We start from the raw sequence: 15,870 nt of genomic DNA, 5'->3' as shown, positions 1-15,870 counted from the left end.
AAATATTTTTTTGTTTCTATAATGACACATATTCATCATATATACATATTTTTACATGGTAGACTAGTTAAGCAGTAATACACATTACATTCAAAACATATTTTAAACTTTAGGATCACCTATTAAAATCTTTTATTTCAATTAGAAGAAAATAGTCATAAAATAGTTTAATCAAGTTTATACAGTTTTATTTTTTCAGCAGTCCCAACAGATGAAAGAAGTAAAAACATAATTAATTCAAATTTAGAGCAAACATTTCCATGATAAAATATTCTAAAATGTAATGTATACTATAAATAAAATTTCCTTTAAAATTAAATCTCCAAATTATCCCAAACCAAATTTTGTAGCACTGTAAAAGATCTCAACTGAGACACTAAGAAGACATGAATGAAAAAATTCAGCAGTGCCAAAAAAAATCTCAATTTATTTCAAGTTTACTTTTGAGAGGAAGTCTACCCTTTAGAATTTATGCTCACCTGAAGCTCTGAAATTCATCCTGCTAATTAGTGAATAGGTCTAAAATATCTAATAACAAAGGAGTTGTTTGGTCAGGACTAAGAGATTAAAACTTTCTAAATGCCCAAGTCATGCCGAAGAAGTGTCACTCCTGCTCTCTATCTTATGTAAACATGAGAAATACAGCTATGTTAATAAGCTGTGATACACAAATACCTCCAAAACAGACAGAAAATTCAAGGGAGAATTAGAAGAGACCCAAACCCAGTTGGGTCATTCCAGAAATACTCCTAGAATTCAAGTTAATTACTCTAGAACAGAGGTTGGCAAACTAGGGCCCCTGGGCCACATCCATTCTGCCTACTGCGTGTTTTGATAAATAAAGCTTTATTAGAACATGGCCACACCCATTTACTTACATATTGTCTATGGTTGGTTACCTATAATAGTGGCAATACAGCTGAGTAGTTACAAAAGAGAGAGACCATGTTGCCTGCAAAGCCTAAGATATTTACTATTTGGCCCTTATACAAATAGTTTGCCAACTTCTCTAAAATGTTTAAAATGATCACTTCTACATTTTCTAAAAAAATTTCTCTTTACTAAGAAATAAATCCCAACCTAGAATACTAACACAATTTTCATGCAGTTATCTTGTTACATTAAAATACCTCTTCGGGCTACTCTAATAATCAATGTTAACATGTCAACAGTGCTATTTTAAACCTTTTTGTATCTTAATATCTCAGATGGAGTGGCCAGCACCCCACCCTTGCTTTTGTTAACAATCACAAGCAACTTTTACCCACTTGATGCAGAAAATATAATAATGCATGAGTTTGGGCATAATTTTGGTACATCAGTTTATGTGGTAATTTCCTCACATGAACTGTACATTTTTGAAGCAATAATATGATTTTTTTCCTTCCCAGATGAGAAGATTCTAAAGAACTAAGCAACAAAACCCTCTGACTCCTACTGAATGACTACATTTCAATTCACAGTGAGCATAATTAAAATATTTCCTGGAATAATGACATTTAATAGTCACTACAATTATTTTAAAAATGATATTATAATGCTTTTTGCTTAAATAAAAGTATTGAAATGAAAAGATAATGCATTTCTATGTTCAACACTGATTATTAAGCCTAAATGCTTATTATTACCATTATTTTGTAGCAAAGCTTTCAAAGATTATGCTTCATCAGGTTCCATTATTAAGAATTAAGATTAATAACAAGTTAAAACTTATAAATTCTATCGATGTTCTCCCGCATGAACACTACTGTCAACAACACGCATATACCAGGGTCATAAGAAGGTGGAGGCGGAGGAGGGAGCTTGCCCCCCTCTTTCAGGGCCTGATCCAGGCCTTTAGCGGCTCTGATGGTGGCAATGAATTCCTCATGTTTTCTTCTCCAATTAGATGGTTTCTTTGGTGGTTCAGGCTATAAAAAAATCAATCAGTTTCAGAACTTTTTTTACAATAAATTGAGATAACAGTTGAGTAAACGCCATTATTACTTTAAATATTCTGTTATCAGGAGTCCTTAAATGATCTCCTTCCCAAATTTACAATTACAAAAAAGAACTTTATGCAACTATATTATACATAATTTTGAAAATGAAACTAATTGTAACAGACACGGCTAAATTTATTTCTAGAGGTGCCACATGCATTTAAGCTCCCACCAAGAGTGTATTTCCACTCCTGAGTTTCTCCAACCGAGTATGTTTATCACACTTTTGGATTTTTAACTGATTAGAGGTGAAAAAGAGCTCTCTCTACGATTTTAACTGGCTTCTCTTACAATGAGTAAGAGTGAGCATCTTTTCACACCATTAAGAATCACTTGTATTGCCTTTTCTGTGAACTGTTTATATGCTTGGTCAACTTATCTGTTATCTTACTGGTCTTTTTTTTTTTCTTAAACAATTTCCAGTAACTCTTTAGACAAGACTAGCCCCAACCCTCCCTACCAATTATGTCTGTCTTTTAAACTTGTCAAAAGGTTTTCTGATATGAAAATTACTTTTTTAAATGTAGTTTAATTTACAAATCTTTTCTTCATGGTCTCTGGATTTGTAGTAAGCTAGCAAGGCCCAATCTCACCCCCGGAGTAAAATGGGAATTTTCCATGTTTCCACCCAGAAATCTCTCATTCATCTTATTAACTTGGAGTTTATCCTGATGGATGGTGTGACATGTGGACTTGTTGTATTTCTGTTTGTTGGCAGAGCTGCACAGTTGTCTCGCCGTCCTTTACTGACATTCCTCCCCTCCGAACTGGGAAAGTACCATGACCATATTCTCTTTTGCGTTTGGGCTTGTTTCTCAACGTTCTCTCTGGTTCCAATGTTGTGACTATCCCTGAGTCAGTATCAGTGTTTTAAATAGTGAGACTTTATGCTATTTTAATGTTTGGTAGGTAGCCTACTTTACTCTGCTTTTATAATCTTTTCTGGTTATTCTTGCACGATACTGTTCCCTATGAACTTTAAAATTAGCTTGTCTAACTTTTTTTAAAGACTACTGTACTGTAACTGTAAAAATAAAACATTACATTCATAAACAACTTAAGGAACTGAAAATCTTTATTATGCTAGGTCCAACTATCCAAGAATACGAGATCTGTTTCCATTTGAAGAAGTGTACACTTGTCTTTCAGTAGTATTTTAAAGTATTATTTACAGAACTCTTATGCTTTTATTATCTTAAGATTTATTCCTAAATATTTATATTTGATATTTCTCTTTTATAAAGGGTCATTTTTATGTTGAAATTGTTGAAATATGAAATATAAAACCTAGTAATTTCTGTATATTAACATTATACTTCACTGACTTCTCTCATTATTGGTAGTAATATATCAGTTGATTCTTCTGGGTTTTCATCTCTTAACAATGGCAGTTTTACCACCTCTTTTCCAATCCCAATATACCTAATTTCTTGTTATCACCTAACTATGGGCTAGAGCTTACCATACTGGTTTGAGGTTAATCCTGTTCCTGACTTTAATAGAACTAGTTCTAAGCATCTTCCAATGAACATGATGCTGACTCTTGTGCTACCAGAGATTTATTTTGTCATATTATTAAAATATCCAACTATTCCTATTATGTCTTTATTTTTAAATCAAGAATATAGGTTAAACCAACAATGTAAAAAAATGGTCCTTTAAAAACACTAATAAGGCAAGACTAATCAAAAAAAGAGAATACAAATCATCAAGAATGGAAAATAGTACATGATCCAGCTCTTACAAACATGAGAAAGAAAAGATTATAAAGAAACTTTATGTTAATAAGTTTGACAACTAAGATGAAAAGAACAATATCTTTGGCAAACACTACAAAACAGATACCAGAAGAAATAGAAAATCATAATAATCTTATATGTATTTTTAAATGAATCTATTATTTAAAAAAAACACAAAGAAAACTCCTGGCCCAGATGCCTTGCCTGTTGAATTCTTGCAGATGTTTAAGGGGAAAACATAGCAGCAATCCTTTAAAAACTCTTTTTAAAAAAACCAGAAAACAAAAGAACAACTTTCCTACTAGTCTTGCGAGAGCAACAAAATTTTGGTATAAGGAAAAATTATAGTCCCACTTGTCTCATGAACATAGATGCAAAAACCTTAACTAAATATAAGGACATTTCCATGCTCAAAATGACCAATTCTTTGATGTTTCTTACTTGATGTTGAAATGTCTGATCACAACATTCACCTGCTCCACAATGAGTATCACTTGTCCCCTGGTCAGTCCTGCTGCCCTCTTCTAACTTTTCCTCATAGTACCTGTATCAATTCTGAGCTAATGGTTTTTTATTACTAGTCATTGAATGAGTTAGGTTTTCCTGCTACAGCTATTTACAAGAGGTTTTAGGGAGAAGGAGAGGCCGAGGGTAGCGTTCCAGGCTACACAAACCACTAGCTCCCTTCTCTGTTTGCATCAGATACAGATGCCAATAAGGCCTCACAGTGTGATTACCCTTACCCCTTTGGCTTCTCTAAAACAATATGGGGCAAGTGTGCTGCCAGCCACACTTCCCTCACGCAAGACAGGGCCCTGCAGAGTGGGCCCCGCACCCTGGGAAAGGGTATTTTCCTTTTGCTAGTGCTTTCTGAGGGCCTCTGCCATTGGCGGGGCCTCTTAACTCTGTGCCTCTTCTCCCCACCTCCTCCCTCTTGGCTTTAGTCCACTTCAGCAAGACTCATTCCAGTTCCTGGCTATTCAAGCTCCTGCAGCTCATCCCAGTTCCTGCCTGGCTGTAGTAAATGGGGATAAATATTTCCTGGTAAGACCCTCACCATCAAGGAGTCACCTGTACGCTGAGGAGACCCCTCACCTGTAAGATGCCAGGTTGCCAGGTTCCCAGGTTCTGGGCTACAGGCCCCCCAGCACTTCCTGTGCTTCCTTTATGGGTGGCTTCTCCTGGACCTCAGTTGCGCTGGGCAGCCCTTACATTCCGTGGTCAGTGGATTATGCCTGCCTTTACTTTCTCCAGAAATGGAGTTTGCATTTGCTTTGCTCCACTCATTTCCTTGATACAGATAAAGATACTGATAACTACACGACGATGTCCAAAATCTTCTAACATTCTGCTTCTCAAACTTTAATACGCATATGACTCAGGCAAGGATTGGCTTAAAATGCAGGTGCTAAATGAGTATGTCTGGGTGGGCCTCAGACTCTGCATTTCTAACAAGTTCCCAAAATGGCACTGATATTATTGCTCAATGGACTACCATTTAAGTAGCAAGAATATAAATTACTGACTGTAAATCAATGGCTTTTACTTGATTTTTCCTGAAGATTAATTTTTTAAGTATATAAACCCATAAGAAAGACAAAGGATAACATTTATTAAGAGAGTGCCATGGATAAACTTATGTAATCCCCATAATAAGCCATGAGATAGATGCTACAACTCCTGTCACCAATTTACAGATAGACAGTAGTTTGGCCTCCCCCTTTCTGAAGTCTAAAATCAATAAGTTTGTGATCATTTCAAGCTGAAAACATTACACAAAATTATGGTTAATCTTCAGTCTTAGTATAACAGATCATTATTATAATTTTCATACATATATATATACACAGAGAGAGAGAGAGAGAGACAGACAGACAGAGAGACAGAGAGAGAATGCAGCAAGGTTAATACTGTTCAAAGCTTATACAATTACCCTAGGTTTAAGGGGTTTTACTGTTGGAATATCAGTTCCTTCAGCTCTTTGTCTGCTTGAATCAAAAGTCTTCCGTTTTTTAGTGGCAGTTTTCTGGCAAATGGGTCCATGTTTTTTCTGTTAAGATGAAGAAACACAATGTATCGTTTTTATTTCTACAGAAGGGAAAGCTTTAAATTGTCATTTCAGACCAGTTTAAAAACCTGAAGTTGAAATACACAGTAAATAATAATAATACATAAATAAATAAGACATACCTTGCTTTGACTAAAACTGTTCAAAAGTATGTATAATGCATGCTATTAGTTATCTTTCTCACCATAAAAAAGTGTAGATACTCTTTCAAAACTGTGTTATTTAATATTCTCCTAGCTTCATACTGCAAAGAATAAGGGTAATAATGTCACTAAGTCAAAGCTATTTGAGTGGCGAAAGCTATTTTCATCATTAAATATCTGAAAATAAATACTAAAAAAATGTATATTGAGACTGCATTTGTGTTTGGATTACAATGTCAATACAATAGACATGGTTTGGCTTACTGAAGTTAACATAAAATAACAGGACAAAGCTGTCAGGTTTGACCCCTGGGTCCTTCCTCCACAATCCCCCTTTCCTCCCTCCGGAACTCACGCTTTCTGCCATTCTTTACCATGGACTTTTCATGAACTATCTAGTGTTCCCATCCTACAGGTATTTTTCTTAACATGGTTGCCAACTCATTCATTCAATCATTCACATATCTACTCATTTTAAGAACATTACAACGGAAGCTCTCTTAACTGACCTCCAGTTAACCTACCTGATAAATAACCCTTCTCCCTCCGCTAAACAGAACACACTGGTGATGACATCAGCGCACTTAATGCACTTCTTTCCTTTCAGATTTTGATAAACACTAACTGAACAAGCTGGAACTGTTAAACGTTACCTGGAACAAGAGGAAACCTCCAAACTGGTTGATTGGGTGTCACGGAGCCTCTCATGTTTTTCAATACACAATTAGTAATTAATTGTGTATATATTTGTTTTCATTTTGACAAACAAGCACTGAAATTATAGCTATTAGAATAAAATCTTTTAAGTATTTAGAAGTGTGGCTAGCAGGCGAGTTTCCAGTAGATGTCTTTCTCATATTGAGTTGTCTATGTCAAAAGTATGTAGTGCTTGTCCCCAGAACTGAGGTATACACCAGTTGTAGTTGTTACAGTGATCACATCACGTAATTAAATCTATTACATAAATAAATGAGGGCAAAAAAGAACTTTTTTCTGTGAAAATTCAGCTGAATGCTTTGAAAATGATTTGATAAATAGTGAATTGATTTTTAAAAAATCACTGAATAAATGTGTGAAAGCCATTTTTAAAGAATTAAGAAAAGAGTTGTCATTTAAGAAGAGTCTGTAGTCAGAGTGACATTTATGGGTCATTAATTCTTCACTTTGCTTTAAAGGAACAAACTGGAAATATTAAGAGGATGAAAAATGCTATATGGTAGAACTCTAATCAGCAGATCTGAATTCAAAGAAAAGTCTTTACATCAAAATATTAATAGATGCATATTTATATTTGAAGGTACAATAAAATATGTAAGGGCATAGGCATTTTTTTCCTTATTCTCTATTTAGATGCTATTTTATATTAAAATCAGTTAAAATTGCTTTTATTTGTATATACTAAATATCTAAAAAATGCATAATATACTTTAGGTACCCCTTTCATTGAAAAGTTTACCTTTGGACTGTTTCAAATGTCCATAACCACTGAGGAAATAACATAATGAACTTCCTTTTACTCATCACCCCGCTCCGATTACCAATATTTTAGCAATCCTGTTTCATTTTCCCCAGCTTTTCTTCCTGAAGTACTTTAAAGCAAATCCCAGACACTATATCATTCTAAACCTTTAAATACATTAAAGGTTTAAACACATTAAATGCTTTTCTAAGAGTTTTCCGTTCTGTTTTTGCTAATATCCCCACAAAGAGAGGACTACTTTAATACTTTCATAGGGAAGTTTTGAAGCCCAGTCAAACTCTGAAGGGAAGAAACCACTACAGCAGACGGACATGGACGGAAGGAACTTACACTCTTGAACAAAGAACACGAGCCAGGATCTCTTCCATTTATTCCACACAGGCTCTATCTATGAGAGTTATCCAAAAGTACTGCACGATTCCTGAGCTACTGAATCCCAAAGGAAGAAGGGTACTCACTAATGCCACTGGAAAAAAGGTTCTTCCACAAATCTTGCAAGGTAATAATTCTCCAACTTGGACACCTCCATTTTCTAAAACAGAAAAGAATGTGCTCATTTTATATTCAAACTGTGAAACTTCCAAGTTTTAATGTCTTCTCTTGGCTTCATGTGTAAGTTGTCAGTTCTTGTGAAAAATGTCTCGTTTCATCTGAAATAAGCAGCACTATCAATTAAAATGGGCACAAGGCTTAGAGTTTATCAGTGGTCAAAAAGGCCATGCCAAATACAGAAGTTCTGATGTAAAGATAACCAAACTGATATGTTGGAAGTATCTGATTTATTTTTAACCAAATCAATTTATATATTCTCTTAATTTATAAAATATCTCTATTGTAAATGACTAACCTTTAAAAACCAAATTTATCTTAAGGTTAGTATTACATATTATTAATTTTCAAAGCATTCAGAAATAACATTGGTGATCAGTGGGGTGGCTTCCTGGGATCATCTAGGACAGAAAGAATCTTGTTCTGTTTAACACATGTAAAATAGGAAGTATAATGCTTTAAGGAAAAGATCACCTCATTACTGTGCAAACAGGCATATTATATGAATTGTTCACTAAAATAGTATGTTCATACTATTTTAAAATTCAATGGTCCAGCAAGTTGAGATATTCTGACTTTATGGGCATTTTTCAAAATTCAAAAACTTAAGTAAAATAGAAGCTGAATCTTCTACTCAATCAAAAATTAATACAGGATTGCCTGGTTGGAGCATCCTCTCATACACCAAAAGGTAGTGGGTTCGATTCCCGGTCAGGGCACAAACTTAGGTTGCTGTTTGATCTCCCATCAGACATATGCAGGACGCAGCGAATCAAAGCTTCTCTCTCACATCAATGTTTCTCTCTCTCTCTCTCTCTTGCTAAAATCAATAAAAACCATATCCTCAGGTGAGGGTAAAAAAATTAATACATATATCATGTACTTTCATGCAACAAATTTTGTTATGAAAGTGATAATAGAAACTACATATTTGGGATTCTACATAATTGAGTCAATTTGTCACTTTATTATCTTGTAAAAATATCAAATCTAAATTTATTTCCAGACCTGTAACTTTCTAAAAATGATACTTGAACCTGTATCTTTACCATATTTTCTGCTGAATATTTTACTAATTGTTACAATTCCTTCACCATATGAAAGACAAATAGAAAAACATTTTCTTTTAGAAGTAACATAAATAAACTTATGCATAAAGTACAATTATGACTTCATACAATTTGCTCCAAGGTATGTATTTAGTGGGTTCATGCAAACTAATCAGGAGAATCAAGAGACATTGGTGGGAATACAATCAAACAGTGACAGAGGAACTGGTTTGTTCTCTCTTCTCCTAATACTCCACTGCCCTATTTTAGTAGTAGATAGTGGCTGTTTGTCACCTCAGATGGAGGCAATGCCTGCGGTGGCAGTTAAACAGTGGACACTACAAAAGCAAAGGTAAGATTTGCCCGACTTGTCCTTCTCCAATACCAGAGGCCCGGTTATTTAGGGAGAGCAACTCCACTTATCTGGATCACTTAATCCAGGTTGCCGGATGAAATACATTAGGTGCATTAGAATAAAAATGTCTTCTCATGCTGAATAATCTATTTAGCTTGCTTATTTATAGTTTTCATGTATTCCCTTCGATTCTAAGCAATGATTTCAAAGTTCATCAACCCAAAATGTTAAAACAGTATCACATATTTTACTTGCTTCAAAGTATATTTCAGTGTCTCCTTGCTAATAGGTGACAAAGCAAAATCTTATAAAAATTAACTATTGAGAAAAATCAATTTGATATCTGGAAATAATATGAGTGCCTACTTGGGTACCTACTTGGCAAGCATGTACCAAGGAACAGTGACCCAGGGTGGAATGACAGCATCATTGCTCTCAGAAAGCTAACAGTCCACATGATTTAGGTCTTCATATATCTGACAACCAAATCATCTCCTTTTTAAAAAAAAAAAAAAATCAAAAACTTAAAACTTAACAGCGACTAGAAATCTACAATATAATAAAATTCAACTCCTGGGATTAATTCCTACAAATTATCCAACATGTTCAAATTGTCTTTAAAGGAAAAGAAAATCATTATCACTAAAAGACATAAAAAAAGAGGTATATCATTAAAGAAAAAGAACTTAAAAACAATTATCTCAAACAAAATATACAGTAATTACTTCATTCAAAATAAATAAAATAAAGATATATAAATGTATAATTTCCTTCTATTAGCTGACCTTAGGGCATTTCCTTATAAGGTATGACTAATCATACAGGCAGCCTCAGTTTAATGAGGACATAATATCTGTTCAATCTATCTTAAAATTTAAGAGGATCAACTGAGATGTTACATATAAAAATGCTTCACAAGCAATGAAATAAAAAATACTACTCTCCAGGCATGTAGGCAAACTCCACTAATCTCTCCTGAGCAGCAAAAGCTAGCAAGCTGTGCAGCTTATAAAAATAGAGGAGAGAGATGATATTCAGAGGGTAGATTATTATAGCAGAGAGCAAACACTGTAGAAAGAAGCACTCAAACTGATGCGCAGAACCAAGTATATAAAGTACTTTAATATTCTAAAACTCTCAGGAAGCCAACCTCACCTTACAAAATTGACCCTGCACACATTATTGATTCTGTTATGAGCTGCTGTATTTAGCAGCTTGAAAACCTGCACAATAAGGCTTGAAATGGTATCTTTAAATAATACTAGGTGATGTGAAATAATATGCTGTTATCTAAAATAGTTATGACATTCTAAAATGTGTAACTTTTAAAAATAGGAGAGAGCATTTTCAAGAGAAAACACGTCCTAGAAATTAAGAACAGTGCTGGCCTCTGTATGGGATGTCTGTTTCCTCACCATCTGAATCCAACCTTTAAAGCTCAACAAGCCTCCCTTTTGAGGCATATGACATCTGTTATATCAGCTTTCTCCCTACAATCCTTTTTATTACTTCCAGTTCAACAATCTTTACTGTCTCACAGGATTTCCCTTTTTCAGTTCATCTTAGATTTCAAGAGTCACACTTAACCTACTCAATACATAACTGTCACCCTCCACTCCACCTCAGTTCAGCAAAACCACCAAGGGCCCTCCCCTGGACTCTCAGCATACTCAAGCTCCTCCTCCAATCATAGACCTCTACCTTCTACCGCATTCTCGATCACTTTCTCCATCTCAAAGTGACCAGCACGCTCTTGATAACCTGACCCTGGATGCACTTCCCTTTCTACCTGGTCTGAACCTGACTAGAGTCATTTCCACTACTTTAACCAATCACCCTCATATCCCTTGCTCCATGGTCAAATGTTTGGAAAATTCTAGATGAAACAAATGGGTTTTCTTAGAACACAGCTTTCTCAGTCTTAAGAAAGATTTAGTATGCCATTGTTTCCCCAACAGAAATCCTTTCTGTGCCCCCTCCCCCAAAGATATTTAGGATCAATGTCCAGAGTAGCACATTTTTAGAAACACATTTACTGACTAGCTCCTCCTTACTACCTCCCATTCACTACCTATCCAAACTGCAGGCAAACTTGATTAGGTCTAATCATTGTATTAAAATATATCCAGTTGATTCAGCAAGGACAGACATATTGAGCACCTACGAGAGGGCAACTGTTCTAGGAGGTAGGCAAACAGTGATGAAAAAAACAAATACCCAGATCTCATGAAGCTTCTACTCTTCTAAAAGGAAAAAACTTAAATAAAAACAATTAAATGTATGAAATGTCAGGTGGTGATAAGCACAATGTAGGGCAAAGTAAGGGGAGAGGGGACAGTCATAGTGCTATGTGTCTGTGCGCTTGGGAAGAGGGTAGGGTCAGGGAAAGCTGTTTCAATAAGGACACATCGGAGTAGAGACCTTAAGAAACACCTTCATCTACTAACTGTATAATTCAAAGGCCTCTTATGAACCCTCATCCTACTGGACCTTTCTATAGCAGTACTGCTGATTAATCACTTCCACCTTTCAAGTCCTTTCTCTCTTGGTTTCAATGTTTTTCTCCCCAAAGCCCAAATTTTTCAGATCTCAAGCTAAGCAGGGTTTTACCTGGTTAGTAGTTAGACCTAGAGGACTACCAGGGGCCACAGGCTTTGTTCTGACACCTAATAAATATTAGTTTCTCCCCTAATGCTCTTTCTTGACAGTGGTTAAACCTCTTTAAATATCACCCCCCCCCCCCACATACATACACACACTCCAATTTCCTGCTGAAACCTACAGCATCTGCTCTTCCCAAGTTTCTTCCCTCATTTCCTTAACGATAGCTTTCCTGGCGAACGCATCCGGTTGCTATCATTTCTATGCTGATGACTACTAAACTAAAAACTCCAGAGAGGTACTTCCAAGTACCTATGAGGCTTTGCCACCAGTTATCCCCCTAGCGCTGCACAAACACAACATTTGAAAGCCAAACTCATTACCTCATCTCCCAAATTTGGCGTTCTTCTTGGTTCAAGATACTACTATCACCTTAGTCCAAGCTAGAAAGCTGCTTTATCTTTCATTCTTTTTCTCTCTTACATCCTGCAGTCAAACGTCCCCAGCTCAGAAGCGTCTTCTAATTGATCCTCCCTCTTTAATTCCTATTCCTGCTGCTTTTCCTTAGCTCAAATTCTCCTGCTGCCAAGGCCATCTAGTGGGGTTGCCCCCAATCCCTTCCAAACACACTCTTTTTATCTATTCTGAACCACTCTTAAGCTCCCAGCACACATCCTGTGGTTTTATCCATCCAGTAAACAAGTAACTACTGAGGGGGCCTATGCACTAGGCACTTTACTAAATGCTTTATATATGTTGCATCATTTAATAATTAATATACTTCAGGCAGACTGGTATTTAATAGCTCCATTTTTTATAGCTGAAGAAACTGAGGTTCAGATTAACTTCACAAATCATAGAGCTAAAGAGAAAGCAAGGATCCAAACTCAGGCCCCTCCAATACCCTGGGTTTTAAAATACCTAGCATCCAACTCAGTACCAAAAAACAGTGAATACTAGATACATTAATAAAGATGAAGAATTATTCAGTAAACTGATGTGTTTATATTAGGGAGAAACAAATCAAAAAGAAACCCCGATGGGTCAGGATGGCCGTTTCCCACTAGATTGAGGGCTACACTGGAAAAGAGCAGACTTCTCATCAAGTTTCTGAGGCAATACACCACTACTAACTTGAGCAGTCCAAAAGAGGGTGGGCAGCCTGATCAATCTCTGTCACAACTATTATAACCTCTTATCAAGGCGTTATGAAAAGAATGACAATGCTGTATATATGAATACAATCTGCTTAGGGTTCATCATGTCTGTTTTACAGATGAAAAGCTTATGAGAGATTGGAACCCTCCCAAGTCTAGAACTACCGCTGCTGCTCTTAGATATACCTATAGGTGACAAGATTTAGGTGAAAAGGAATTAAAGGCTTTGCTCTAATTATCCACACACTACAAAAGTGCTCAAATATAGCTTAAACAAAGTCATGAGAAATTGTTGATATTTGATTTTAAATACAGTGTTCAGCCTACTAGTTCATCTCTTGACAATCCAGGAAACATAAAGGTCCAGGAAAACCAAAAATAATATAAGTGGTATAAGACACACATGAAAATAAAGTTAAATGAAAAGATATGATGATAGAATTTTTCAGTGGTCCATATATTTTCTGGTTTTATGATCGAGATTAGCCTGGTAACTGACTTCGACTAGAAACGTGGGTCTAATGCCAAAGAGTGCAATATGTGCTCAATTACTATGACATGCTAAGCAAACTCTTAAGATTTTCCACTGGATATGGCAATATAATGTTTATTAGACAACCTCAAGGTGCTAGACTTTAACTTCCAATAGGATAAAAAAAAATCTATCAATGTTTATTAAATGAAAACACAGATGAATTACTGTATGGTAACCTTAAGACTCAAAGTTTTGATCTTTGCAAAGTGTGAATAACAGGCACTAATTTTCAAAAAGAAAAAAAGAAAGGCAGTGCCCTAACTTCAACAAAAAACTCTCAGCTTTTATTAGTTTAAACCATTTGAAATTATGAATATTTAATTATTTTGACCTCCAGAAAGGACAAAAAAAAAAATCAAAGGAAAAGTAAAGAGCAAATACTGTTTAACGTGATACATCACAAACTGGACCCAGGGCAAATGCCCGGGGGGTGGGATCCATCCTCAGTAGGGGGCATGCAGGAGGCAGCTGACCTGTCATGCTCTCACACTGATGTTTCTCTCTCTCTCCCTTCCTCTCTTTCTAAAAATCAATAAACTATTCCTAATAAATAAGTAAAGTTCATTTAAAAAACAAAACAAAACAAAACTGCCTCCAGGAGTTCTCTAAACAAAAGTGTCTTGAAAGTAAGGAGTACTATCACTAGAATTCTTATTTCATAGAAACATGAATGATCTGCCTAAAACAACTTAAATAAGCAAAGAATAAGAACCTTCATTTGTTATAGTATACCGCACCTGCCCCCAAACAGACATCTATCATAATTCTTATCATCCTTGAGGTGTTTACTACGAGAACTTCACCTAAGAGCAAAAGCATGGAATAGTACCCTGCTCATTACTACCTTTGCTTTTTGGTGAGCTTAGGTCACTGCAGTTACTACTTTTCACTTGACAACACAATCTGAAATGATTGATTCTTTAACTTGCAATAATGCCTAGAGGCTCAATGCCTCTGCTTGTTCTTAAGTTCACCTGAATCTAACCAGAGGACAAAAAGAGCTAAATCCAGACAACAGGATCTCTCAGTTCCCCAGGGTTATTCTTCATCAGAAGGGTTAACCGCAATCTGAAACGGAGTCATGAAACTGTTGTTGCCAGTGCTGGTTGGGCGTTTTCCCCCTTTGTTGGTTTCAGGCGAATGCTATGTTACAGAAAATAAAGTGGGTAAAGAGAGTAGAGAAACAAGGGTAAGAACTGAGAACAAAGCAAAATCTGGAGTCATGGTTACAGCACTAGGATAAACCCCAAGGTGAGGAATCAGCGCGGCGCTCCTGCACAGAGTCGTCGTGAATAAACCCTTAGACCCTTCTGCTATCTATTGTCCCGCACCTAGAGCTGGCCCGTGACACTGCCCTGGAAGATGCTCTTGGCATCCTTCCCATACAAGAGGCTGTAGAAATGGAAAAACGGTTACCTAGGAAAACTGGCCAAGGGAAGTGTCAGAAGCTCCAGGCTGGAGACACACCCCAGGACCCCAGCAAACGGTGGAGGGGGGCGGGGGGCTGTGGACGGTCATGGAGGGTCCACTTTGCAAGGAAAACGAAATCTGGCCCGAGGCTGTGATGGCCAATAGAACAGGAGGAGTCAGGCATGACCAGAAAATGGTCTGAAGGGACTCGCAGGTTTGTGCCAGTGGCAGATTAGGCTCCAGGTGGAGAACCCCGGCCGAAGACCGTCGGAGGCCGGAGCCTGAGGGTCATCAGCCCCGCGGGGTCGGGGCTGTCGGTCTCCCGCCGGCCCGGGCCTCCGGAGGCACCCACGGTCCGCTGCTCCGGACCCGCCCTCGCTTCCCCGGTGCGGGCGTCCGGGGCGCCGTAACTGCCCCGGGCCCGCCCCAGCGGCCGGGCCCGCACCCCTTCACCCCCTCACCTTCCAGTCCTTCCATCGCGACGCCGCCTCGGGCTCCGGGACGCTCCTGGGGCTGCGCCCGCCGCCGCCGCCCAGCTCCCCAGCTCCGGCTGTAGCAACGCGGCCGCACCTCCCACCCGCTAACATCCCGGGCTCCCATTGGCCGCCTCTGGGGGCGGGGCTCCAGAGGGGCGGGCCTGGGAGGCGCTCGGCTCGCAGCCTCCGCCGCTCCGCTTCCCGGCTGCCAGCGCCCGGGCGATCGCGCTGTAAACCTCACCCCTTCGAGGGCCTGCGGCCGCCCCCCTGCGCCTTTGTTCCGCTGCAGCCCTGCTGCCTGCGCAGCGTCTGCTCCTGTGCAGGCG

The 15,870-nt window shown here is 37.7% G+C and overlaps 1 protein-coding gene across 1 annotated transcript in view; it reads right to left on the bottom strand.

Moving 5' to 3' along the window:
• Window positions 1-15,647, bottom strand: part of ZC2HC1A (zinc finger C2HC-type containing 1A) — a 36,365-nt gene extending 20,718 nt beyond the window's left edge. The window contains exons 1-4 of the mRNA XM_081116468.1: window positions 15,530-15,647; window positions 7,871-7,944; window positions 5,655-5,771; window positions 1,769-1,910 (exon numbers count right to left, since the gene is read on the bottom strand). Coding sequence (XP_080972594.1) covers window positions 1,769-1,910; window positions 5,655-5,771; window positions 7,871-7,944; window positions 15,530-15,545 — 349 coding nt within the window. The 5' untranslated portion in view covers window positions 15,546-15,647. The remainder of the gene's footprint in view (window positions 1-1,768; window positions 1,911-5,654; window positions 5,772-7,870; window positions 7,945-15,529) is intronic.
• Window positions 15,648-15,870: the final 223 nt, after the last annotated feature.

Source organism: Miniopterus schreibersii (genome assembly GCF_964146895.1).
Source record: "Miniopterus schreibersii genome assembly, chromosome: 17".
NCBI lineage: Eukaryota > Metazoa > Chordata > Mammalia > Chiroptera > Miniopteridae > Miniopterus > Miniopterus schreibersii.
Note: the sequence above shows the minus strand (reverse complement) of the source record. Positions and strands in the feature narration are given on the sequence as shown.